The following is a 12,079-nucleotide window of genomic DNA, read 5'->3' as shown; positions in this document are numbered from 1 at the left end:
GTCAAACTCATTTTACATCACATGCCACATACAGCACACTTTGTTCTTAATGCGTCGAAGGCAAAGGCGAAGAAGAAATATGATCCTTTTGCCATTTTATTGTTTATTTATTACTTAATTAGTTTGATGTAATATCAATGGCTTTGTTTTTAAACCTATGAAAATGTTCTTAAAAGTCCAAAAACTTAAAAAGCCATCCACTGGACCGGATTGGAGGCCCTCAACCCTTATGTTTGACAACCCTACTATCAATCTGACCACCATCCCCACAGTGAAACCATCTGGTCACTTTTGCCACTGTGACATCTTGATAATGCAATTCTTGTGAAAACACAAAAACAAGCATACCTCTAATCCACACAGAATGTCCCTTAGCAGGTTACACCTCCACAGATATCTTGGTAGCCATCAACAAGTTTCTGGCATAATTCTGCCTGGATATTTGACCACTACTTGGCAGAATTACTTTAAAACTGGTTAGTTTCTTGGCTCGGACCCAGCTTTTAATCATAATACACAAAAGATTTAATCTGTTAATGGGTTGGGGTATTGGGAGGGCCATTTCAGAAGCTTTATGTTGGTTTTGGAAGGGATAACTGTTTGGGAACCCCCAACTGTTGATTGTAGGTGATGTACACCCCATTCTTCCATCTACAACTCCACTGTGTTGTAGGAGTTGAATAAATTGCTTTAAGTGACCAGTTACATTTTTGATTGACCAGCATTACTATTTATTGATGTGACTCCTGACAGAAATAACAGGATGATTTGTTAAGTGTACCATGCAAAACTCTGCCCTGAGAAACTCTCCTTTTGCAATATGCTTGTGATTATTTTCTATTTGCACCGAAGTGGTGTTGAGTCAGTTTTTGAAGAATTTGGCTGAATATATTCCAATACTCAAGTCAGTCATTTGATCACAGTCCACAAAGACATACTTTTTAGTTCCTGAAAAGAAAATTGAATGCAGAAAGATATTCAGTACACCAAAGGGAAAAACAAACAAACAAATGCAGCCGTTGGTGATGTGCATGGATTCGGGACTTCAGCCAGTCAAATGATTTTCATCTAAGTATACTGTATATAGAGGGGAAGAAAAAACAAACAAAGAGACGTCCAATTACAGCTTGACGTCTCTGAATATGGACTATGTACAGCAATAGATGTATTTCCTAAACTGCAATGAAATAGTTGTTAAATCCCTTGAATTGAAGCTGAAAGTCTGAACTTTAATCATTGTCCAAATACATATGAACTGTGACTGTCAGTATGGACAACAGGAAGAGTTATGTAGTACTGTAGAATAATTTCAAACTCTGGCATTTCTTAACGCCACGTTCAAGAGAATCAGTTCACAGTTTCTGATTTCCACTCTCCCACAGTAAATGGACTCCTAGGTACATGCCCTCAACACCTCACCTTCATGCTGCTTCCCTCTGCTATGATATCTGCTGTTCTTATGCTAGCTTGTATGGTTACTGACAAAGGAGAGTTCACACCCAGTTAAAGCTAAACTTAAACATTACTACAGAGTTTTAAATTAAAATGTTTTAGTTGTCCAACCCTTTAACTGTAGTGCAAAACTACAAACCTAGTGTTTCTGAGACAGACTTGCATGAAATAGGACCGAGCTTAAACAGGCATGTGCGCTTACTTGTCAACACTCTGTTTAGCCTCCTCAATGGCTGTTTTAATGTCAGGTGTGATGTTAAAGTGTAGTTTCTGAGGCATTGGCAAAAGTGCCACAGGAGACTCCATCATCTGTGGTTTCTTCCTGTCTCCACACATTTAAAAAAACAAAAACAAAAAAAAAACAGTAGAACAGTAGAACAGAACATCAAATCTAGTGACAGACGAAGTGACAGTCACTGTTAGGTGTGCTAGAAAATTGCTTAATGATGTTTAAGATGACATAATTACATTTGCAAAAACAACGGAAATTAAAATTTATAAAGAAAACGTGACATGCTCCTGAAGTGTGGTTTTTTTAGAGGATGTAAACTTACATGGAAGATGTGATATAATCTGATAGAGCCATACATGGTGTGCCATCAATAATGGCATGCAACATGGTAAACCCACATGTCCCATCTTCACCAACAATAAACTGAAAGAAAGACACACAAATTAAGTTTCTTCATGTGCGGTTCTGTTACTGAGCTTCTATGATAGGGAAGTTTTTTAGTAAATTGGGCCATCAATATAGGCTTTTAAAGTGCTGGTTTAAAATGTAAAAATAACACTACTACAACAACAACAACTAAGGTAAAGGCACCTAGAAGGTCATTGGCATTTAAACATACTAACCCTTTTTACTATTCTCACACTGAGACAGACCGTTTTCACTTTTCTTTTGCATTAGTAGAACTACTCTATCATTAACTTTTCGCACAACTTGAATCTGATCTCTATGCAAGGTAAAATAGAGCTTGCCTGAATGATACATCAGTGGTTCGGTTTTCCTTCTCTCACCTGCAGCGATTTGTCAAACCAGCGGTTAGCACTGTTCCACTGGGTGCCGCCTCCATGCAAAACCTGCACTGGTTCAAACCTGCTATACTTCTCATATGTCCGAGGCATGGCTTTGTCCAAACACAGCACACAGATGCTCCTTTCAATGGCTGAAACTGATTTTTTGTTGGAGGGATCTGAACAAATTAAGCACAAAGACACACAAAGCAAATATGCTGTTAAGATAAATTTAACACAATTGTTTAAATTTAACACAATTGTTTAATATTCTAGAAAACCTAAAATGTAATATTCTAATCTGAAGGTTAGCCGTTCGATCCATTCTGCATGCCAAACATCTAACTCCAAGTTGTTTTCCGATTCATCCATGGGAGTATTAATGCATGTGCACATGCATCAAACAGCATGCAGCCTGTTTCAGTTGCTCTTGCTTTTTCTTTTTACTTTAGCTTTTTTCTTACTTATTTCTTTGACCTTAGTACTTAAGAGTGTTCCTCCTTTTTTTAATATCTCTTTTTAAAACATTTGGATCGATAGAGTTTTTGTTCCGTTTATTGCCACGGAATAGTTACTTTTTTTGAGGAATGGCAGCGCGGAGGAGCCGCTACACACCGCACAGGTTGTTTACTCCAGAGATCAGCTGATCGCCCTGATGCCGTTGGCATGGCACCTGTCATCTAACTGTGCACTGTTGAACTAGGGCTGTATTATTTGCCCAGGAAATGTTCCCATGTGAGCTTGGTGACTGTTTACGTTCCCCCCTCGACTAACCCCACAGCTGCATGTGACATTATCCACTCTGCTATAGCCCAGTTACACACTCAGCACCCGAGTGCTTTCACTTCCATCTTGGGTGATTTCAACCATGTCGCCTTGGACACTACACTGCCAACTTTCACACAATATGTGGTCTGTCACACCAGCATGGGGAGACTTTTAGATGCAGTTCATTCTCCCTCCCCCCCACTCGGTAAGTCAGATCATAACCTGATTCACCTCACACCCTGCTATGTGCTTATTGTGGGGAGGGAGCCTGTGACCACTACAAGTATTAGGAGGTGGTCGGAGGCCTTAGCGGAACAACAGGGTTGTTTTGAATTGACAAACTGGAAGGTTCTTAGAGTGAGGGCATCAATGGACTTACTGATCCTATCACCGACTACATAACCTTCTGCACCAACTCCACTGTCCCAACTCAGACTGTCCATTGTTACCCAAATAACAAGCTGTGGGTAACTAAGGACATCAAAGCACTCCTGAAGGACAAGAAGAGGGCTTCAGAGTGGTTCAGGCATTATTGAAGGGCAAGATCAGAGAGGCTGAGGACAATTACAGGAGAAACTCCCACATCATGAAGACCCTGGGAAGACTCATCCTTGACCAGCTCCGACCTCTAGTCTGGCCAAATCAGGATCCCCTTCAGTTTGCTTACCAGCCCCACCTCAGAGCTGAGGACGCCATCATCTACCAGCTCAATTGTGTCTACACCCATTTGGATGAGCCGGAAGCATGGTGGGGTCATGTTTTTCGATGTTTCCAGTGCATTCAATACCATGAGGCCAACTCTTCTGGGTGATCGTCTATGCTGTTGCATGCTGGGGCAGCTGGTAGAGGGTTGCAGATGCCAACAGACTCAAACTGTTCCGCAAGGCCAGTAACGCTGCTGGGATAGAGCTGGACTCCCTTAGGGTGGTGTCTAAGAGGTGGATGTTGTCTAAGATAAGGATAATGCTGGCCATAATGGCCCCCACCCTACCCTCTGCTGGCTAGTTACAGGAGCATGTTCAGTGAGAGACCAAGATTACTAAAAAGCACCACTGAACGACTCAGAAAATCATTCCTGCCCCTGGCCATCCCCTTGCATCTCCTCCATTTAATACACTGCAATACTTACACCCTCTTGCACATGCTCTACAGTAAAATAACAAATGACAGCATTTCACAGGTTGAGCTTGAAATTGCTTAAAGTGTCTACATTTACACATTTTTAAATAAATAAATGAATACATCTAAAGTGAATTCAAACTGGAAATAGGTGGTGGTTAGATTATGATATTACTTATTATTCTGACCTAAATTTATTGCTCTTGTATTAACATTTGTGTCCCAATGGTAGGTGGGGTTACACCTACCATATAATCTACTGTGTCCCTTAACAATGAATCTTTGCCCTTAAAATCCTTGTTTTTACTTATTACACACAATTTCTGTAAGCCTCTTTACATGTCTATGGAAGTATAATTGTGCTCACCCTGGACCAGTTTGTTATAGTATTTGTACCAGGTGTCCCGGTGCAGGGTCGTGAGAATACCAACATGTTCTGTGTTGGTCTCTAGTGATGAATTACAGATCCGCTCCAGCTGAACACAAAGCTGATCAGCAGTGATCGGAGTGCCATCACTGTGGTAGACCTCCACTGTAAAGAACTGAAAAGAGAGACAACAATGCTGGACTGACAGTTCAACACTGAGAAAGAGACCACTTGTAATTCAGGCATTACTGCCCATTGTTAAAGGAACTGGAAGATCAAAACTTATTCCAAATAAATTAAACATGAGTATTCCTGTGAAATGTATGACAATTTTAGTAGCACCTTAAATTAAGCCTTAGAGGTCTAAGATTCTTAGAAAGAAGAACGTCTGGACTTCTCTAAATTGCTTGAAGATGTTTCACCTCTCATCCGAGAAGCTTCTTCAGTTCAAGGGTCCACCCCAAGAGGGACAAAAGGACCCCCTAATGATCCTCTACTTAATCACACGAGCCCAGGTGTAAAAACGGGTGTAGGTCACAATCAGGCATGGTTTTAGTTGAGCTCATTGTGAAACCTAGCCCCACCCTATAATGTGATTTCCTGAGTTTAAATGGCCCGGGATGTGAGTGGGCGTTAAGGAGTCTGGGAAGGAATCTCAACACTGGATTATAGATGGCAGACAGTTGGTGCCATAAGATGGTCCTTCACAGTGGACATAAATGGCTTCTTTCACTCCTCTTTCAAACCATCTGTCTTCTCTGTCCAAAATGTGAAGATGGCATCCTCGAAAGAGTGTCCTTTGTCCCTTAAATCCTTTTTCAAGGATGCCAATGAAATGAGTGTAAATGTAGGGAGAAACCTTGTTAGGGCCCGAGCACTGATAGTGCGAAGGCCCTATTGTAATTGCTCTGTTTATTATTATTATTATTAGGGCCCGAGCACTGACAGTGCGAAGGCCCTATTGTAATTGCTCTGTTTATTATTAGGGCCCGAGCACTGACAGTGCGAAGGCCCTATTGTAATTGCTCTGTTTATTATTATTATTATTAGGGCCCGAGCACTGACAGTGCGAAGGCCCTATTGTAATTGCTCTGTTTATTAGGGCCCGAGCACTGACAGTGCGAAGGCCCTATTGTAATTGCTCTGTTTATTATTATTAGGGCCCGAGCACTGAGAGTGCGAAGGCCCTATTGTATCTGCTCCGTTTCTTATTATTATTATTATTATTATTATTATTATTATTATTATTATTCACCCCAAACAAGGGCCTTTTTGAGGGCCTAAACATGCTCAAAAACTCATGAAATTTTGCACACATGCCAGGTCTGGTGAAAAATTTTGTATTTTAATGGTTTTACATATGAGCACTGGGAAATGGCTCTAGAGCGCCACCTATGCCTTGTTAAATGCAGCCCTACGACCACATGGTTTGAGCTACATGTATGAAATTTGGCACACATGTGTATCATGCCAAGACGAACAAAAAAGTCTGTGGGCCCATTGACGCAAACCCAACAGGAAGTCCGCCATTTGGAAGAGAAGGTGACATTTTGGCTCTAATTTTGCCATTTCCATGCCTCGAACTTTTGCGAACTCCTCCTTGGGGTTTGATTTCATAACCTTCATATTTGGTCAGTGTCAACTACACCCTTGTGCCATGTTAAATTGCGGAGCTTTTGAGTTTTCACAATACTATGAGGCCGTGGCGCCATGGCGAATTTCGATGACTCGCCATGAAAATCTTATTGCCTCTCATTCTGTCATACATGTTCCGATCTGGACCAAAGAGCACACATATGATAAGGCTCCACCCCTGAACATATTTCAACTGCCATATTTGACATCAAGGACAGCGCCACCTAGTGGGAACAGGAAATGTCATGTTTTACACTTTGGGGTACAGTATAGTGATGGGTGACATCTGCAGCCTCAAATTTCTCCAGGAAAGCCTTAAGGAGTTGGTCTTGGGTTACAGTGAAAACTGTGAGTTTTCGCGAAAGGGTGTGACCCCAGCAGCATGGCGAACTTTGATGTCACGCCATGAAGAAACAAATTAGTATAACTCAATGAAATCCAGTCTGATCAGTACCAGACTTTACAGGCATGATGTCAGACCCGCCCTGAACAGATTGATGTGCCCATTGTCGGAAATACGGACAGCGCCACCTAGTGGCAACAGGAAATGTCATGGCTTTAATTTTGTTGTACTGATTTTCACAGGTTCATCTTGGCCACCTCAAAAGCAGTGAATATCACCATCAGTCCCTCGTGATGCTTCAGTGCAAAAATTGTGAGTTTAAACTGAACGGCGCACCCTGGTGGCAACGCTGTTCAACATGAAAGATGAAGTGGCTTTTGAGGGTCTTGGCAAGTTTATAGAGGCTTGGAATTTGGCACACACCTCCAAATGGATGAAGGCTTTGTTGGCATGTGATCATTTTCATTGAATAGCGCAAAATGGCTCCACAGCGCCCCCTACAAAATTTCAAAACCACAGCCCCTGCTCTGTGTTCTATGTATGATTCTGAAACCTGGTAAGCTTATAGGAGATATCAAGATGTACAAAAAAGTCTCTTGGTGCAATATCCCAAATCCAACAGGAAGTCAGCCATTTTAATATTAATGTGTAATTTTGGCAACATTTTCCCCTCTTTCCAGGCACCGTTCTTTGACGAACTCCTCCAAGGGATTTCATCATATTGAACCAATCTCCAGTGTGTGGAATCTAAAGACCTTTGTGATGTTAAATTGCGAAGCTTTTTACGTTCAGTGAAACGGGGTGGTTATGGTGGCACTTAGAGTTTGAATCACTCGCCAAAAAGCAGTAATCTGCTGTCACTCAAAAACACAATGTCCAATCTCTCCCAAACGTCTCAGGTGTGATGAGACTCGAGCTAGGAAATGTTTGTTATGCCATTTGTCAGTAATGGTTAGAGCTCCACCTAGTGGGACAACTATAATCATGATTGAATGAGATGAATTGTTAGCTGGTGGTTAAATGCATGAATTCCATCAATGTGACATCAGATCGGAGGTGCTGGTTTTAGGTGTTGGGCGTGGCTCGACGCGCCGGGGGTGCGAGGGCCCTCATAACGCTGCTTGCAGCTTTAATTATTATTATTATTCCGGCAAATGAATCGGCCATTTGAGGGCCTAAATATGCTCGAAAACTCTTGAAATTTTGCGCACGCGTCAGGTCTGGTGAAAATTTACGTATTTTAATGGTTTTACATATGAGCACTGGGAAATGGCTCTAGAGCGCCACCTATGCCTTGTTAAATGCAGCCCTACGACCACATCGTTTCAGCTACATGTATGAAATTTGGCACACATGTGTATCATGCCAAGACGAACAAAAAAGTCTGTGGGCCCATTGACGCAAACCCAACAGGAAGTCCGCCATTTTGGATTGAAGGTGACATTTTGGCTCTGATTTTACCGTTTCCATGCCTTGTACTTTAACGAACTCCTCCTTGGGATTTGGTCGTATAAGCTTCAAATTTGGACAGTGTCAACTACACCCTTGTGCCATGTTAAATTGCGGAGCTTTTGAGTTTTCACAATACTATGAGGCCGTGGCGCCATGGCGAATTTCGATGACTCGCCATGAAAATCTTATTGCCTCTCATTCTGTCATACATGTTCCGATCTGGACCAAAGAGCACACATATGATAAGGCTCCACCCCTGAACATATTTCAACTGCCATATTTGACCTCAAGGACAGCGCCACCTAGTGGGAACAGGAAATGTCATGTTTTACACTTTGGGGTACAGTATAGTGAAGGGTGACATCTGCAGCCTCAAATTTCTCCAGGAAAGCCTTAAGGAGTTGGTCTTGGGTTACAGTGAAAACTGTGACTTTTCGCGAAAGGGTGTGACCCCAGCAGCATGGCGAACTTTGATGTCACGCCATGAAGAAACAAATTAGTATAACTCAATGAAATCCAGTCTGATCAGTACCAGACTTTACAGGCATGATGTCAGACCCGCCCTGAACAGATTGATGTGCCCATTGTCGGAAATACGGACAGCGCCACCTAGTGGCAACAGGAAATGTCATGGCTTTAATTTTGTTGTACTGATTTTCACAGGTTCATCTTGGCCACCTCAAAAGCGGTGAATATCACCATCAGTCCCTCGTGATGCTTCAGTGCAAAAATTGTGAGTTTAAACTGAACGGCGCACCCTGGTGGCAACGCTGTTCAACATGAAAGATGAAGTGGCTTTTGAGGGTCTTGGCAAGTTTATAGAGGCTTGAAATTTGGCACACACCTCCAAATGGATGAAGGCTTTGTTGGCATGTGATCATTTTCATTGAATAGCGCGAAATTGCTCCACAGCGCCCCCTACAAAATTTCAAAACCACAGCCCCTGCTCTGTGTTCTATGTATGATTCTGAAACCTGGTAAGCTTATAGGAGATATCAAGATGTACAAAAAAGTCTCTTGGTGCAATATCCCAAATCCAACAGGAAGTCAGCCATTTTAATATTAATGTGTAATTTTGGCAACATTTTCCCCTCTTTCCAGGCACCGTTCTTTGACGAACTCCTCCAAGGGATTTCATCATATTGAACCAATCTCCAGTGTGTGGAATCTAAAGACCTTTGTGATGTTAAATTGCGAAGCTTTTTACGTTCAGTGAAACGGGGTGGTTATGGTGGCACTTAGAGTTTGAATCACTCGCCAAAAAGCAGTAATCTGCTGTCACTCAAAAACACAATGTCCAATCTCTCCCAAACGTCTCAGGTGTGATGAGACTCGAGCTCGGAAGTGTTTGTTATGCCATTTGTACATAATGGTTAGAGCGCCACCTAGTGGAACGACTAACTAATCATGAATGAATGAGTTGAAATGTTAGCTGGTGGTTAAATGCATGAATTCCATCAATGTGACATCAGATCGGAGGTGCTGGTTTTAGGTGTTGGGCGTGGCTCGACGCGCCGGGGGTGCGAGGGCCCTCGTAACGCTGCTTGCAGCTTTAATTATTATTATTATTATTATTATTATTATTATTATTAGGGCCCGAGCACCGAGAGTGCGAAGGCCCTATTGTATCTGCTCCGTTTCTTATTATTATTATTATTATTATTATTATTAGGGCCCGAGCACTGATAGTGCGAAGGCCCTATTGTAATTGCTCTGTTTATTATTATTATTATTAGGGCCCGAGCACCGAGAGTGCGAAGGCCCTATTGTATCTGCTCCGTTTCTTATTATTATTATTAGGGCCCGAGCACCGAGAGTGCGAAGGCCCTATTGTATCTGCTCCGTTTCTTATTAGGGCCCGAGCACTGACAGTGCGAAGGCCCTATTGTAATTGCTCTGTTTATTATTATTATTATTATTATTATTATTATTATTCCGGCAAATGAATTGGCCTTTTGAGGGCCTAAACATGCTCGAAAACTCATGAAATTTTGCACACGCGTCAGGTCTGGTGAAAATTTACGTATTTTAATGTTCTCAGACATGGCCAGGGAAAATTAGCTCAGTGGCGCCACCTAGAAAAATGAAAAATGCGAGCCCCCGGTATGGGTATGACCTACTTATTTGAAAGTCGGTACACCTATATAACGTTGAGAGTCGAACAAAAAAGTCTATTATGGCAATGTCCTAAACCCAACAGGAAGTCCGCCATTTTGGATTGAAGGTGACATTTTGGGTCTGATTTTACCGTTTCCATGCCTTGTACTTTAACGAACTCCTCCTTGGGATTTGGTCCTATAAACTTCAAATTTGGACAGTGTCAACTACACCCTTGTGCCATGTTAAATTGCGGAGCTTTTGAGTTTTCACAATAGTATGAGGCCGTGGCGCCATGGCGAATTTTGATGACTCGCCATGAAAATCTTATTGCCTCTCATTCTGTCATACATGTTCCGATCTGGACCAAAGAGCACACATATGATAAGGCTCCACCCCTGAACATATTTCAACTGCCATATTTGACATCAAGGACAGCGCCACCTAGTGGGAACAGGAAATGTCATGTTTTACACTTTGGGGTACAGTATAGTGATGGGTGACATCTGCAGCCTCAAATTTCTCCAGGAAAGCCTTAAGGGGTTGGTCTTGGGTTACAGTGAAAACTGTGAGTTTTCGCAAAAGGGTGTGACCCCAGCGGCGTGGCGAACTTTGATGTCACGCCATGAAGAAACAAATTAGTATAACTCAATGAAATCCAGTCTGATCAGTACCAGACTTTACAGGCATGATGTCAGACCCGCCCTGAACAGATTGATGTGCCCATTGTCGGCAATACGGACAGCGCCACCTAGTGGCAACAGGAAATGTCATGGCTTTAATTTTGTTGTACTGATTTTCACAGGTTCATCGTGGCCACCTCAAAAGCGGTGAATATCACCATCAGTCCCTCGTGATGCTTCAGTGCAAAAATTGTGAGTTTAAACTGAACGGCGCACCCTGGTGGCAACGCTGTTCAACATGAAAGATGAAGTGGCTTTTGAGGGTCTTGGCAAGTTTATAGAGGCTTGAAATTTGGCACACACCTCCAAATGGATGAAGGCTTTGTTGGCATGTGATCATTTTCATTGAATAGCGCGAAATTGCTCCACAGCGCCCCCTACAAAATTTCAAAACATCAGCCCCTGCTCTGTGTTCTATGTATGATTCTGAAACCTGGTAAGCTTATAGGAGATATCAAGATGTACAAAAAAGTCTCTTGGTGCAATATCCCAAATCCAACAGGAAGTCAGCCATTTTAAAATTAATGTGTAATTTTGGCAACATTTTCCCCTCTTTTCAGGCATCGTTCTTTGACGAACTCCTCCAAGGGATTTCATCAGATTGCACTATTCTTCAGTGTGTGGAATCCAAAGACCTTTATGTTGTTAAATTGCGAAGCTTTTTACGTTCAGGGAAACGGGGTGGTTATGGCGGCACGTAGACTCTCAATCACTCGCCAAAAAGCAGTAATCTGCTGTCACTCAAAAACACAATGTCCAATCTCGCCCAAACGTCTCAGGTGTGATAAGACTCGAGCTCGGAAGTGTTTGTTATGCCATTTGTACATAATGGTTAGAGCGCCACCTAGTGGAACGACTAACTAATCATGAATGAATGAGATGAAATGTTAGCTGGTGGTTAAATGCATGAATTCCATCAATGTGACATCAGATGCTGATGTCTGGTTTTAGGTGTTGGGCGTGGCTCGACGCGCCGGGGGTGCGAGGGCCCTCATAACGCTGCTTGCAGCTTTAATTATTATTATTATTATTATTATTCCGGCAAATGAATTGGCCGTTTGAGGGCCTAAACATGCTCGAAAACTCATGAAATTTTGCACACGCGTCAGGTCTGGTGAAAATTTACGTATTTTAATGTTCCCAGAC

General features: G+C 42.3%; 1 protein-coding gene across 1 annotated transcript in view; it reads right to left on the bottom strand.

Annotated features, from left to right (window-relative positions):
• The window catches only part of LOC146629400 (carnitine O-acetyltransferase-like), a 150,832-nt gene that overhangs the window by 6,080 nt on the left and 132,673 nt on the right, over positions 1 to 12,079 (bottom strand). Inside the window, exons 6-9 of the mRNA XM_085358567.1 lie at positions 4,724 to 4,898; positions 2,473 to 2,648; positions 2,007 to 2,107; positions 1,655 to 1,774 (exon numbers count right to left, since the gene is read on the bottom strand). Coding sequence (XP_085214693.1) covers positions 1,655 to 1,774; positions 2,007 to 2,107; positions 2,473 to 2,648; positions 4,724 to 4,898 — 572 coding nt within the window. The remainder of the gene's footprint in view (positions 1 to 1,654; positions 1,775 to 2,006; positions 2,108 to 2,472; positions 2,649 to 4,723; positions 4,899 to 12,079) is intronic.

This window comes from Diplotaxodon limnothrissa, linkage group LG7 (assembly GCF_057381915.1).
Source record: "Diplotaxodon limnothrissa isolate DT_005_m linkage group LG7, D_limnothrissa_male_GT1.1, whole genome shotgun sequence".
NCBI lineage: Eukaryota > Metazoa > Chordata > Actinopteri > Cichliformes > Cichlidae > Diplotaxodon > Diplotaxodon limnothrissa.
This window is presented reverse-complemented; position numbering and strand designations above follow the sequence as displayed.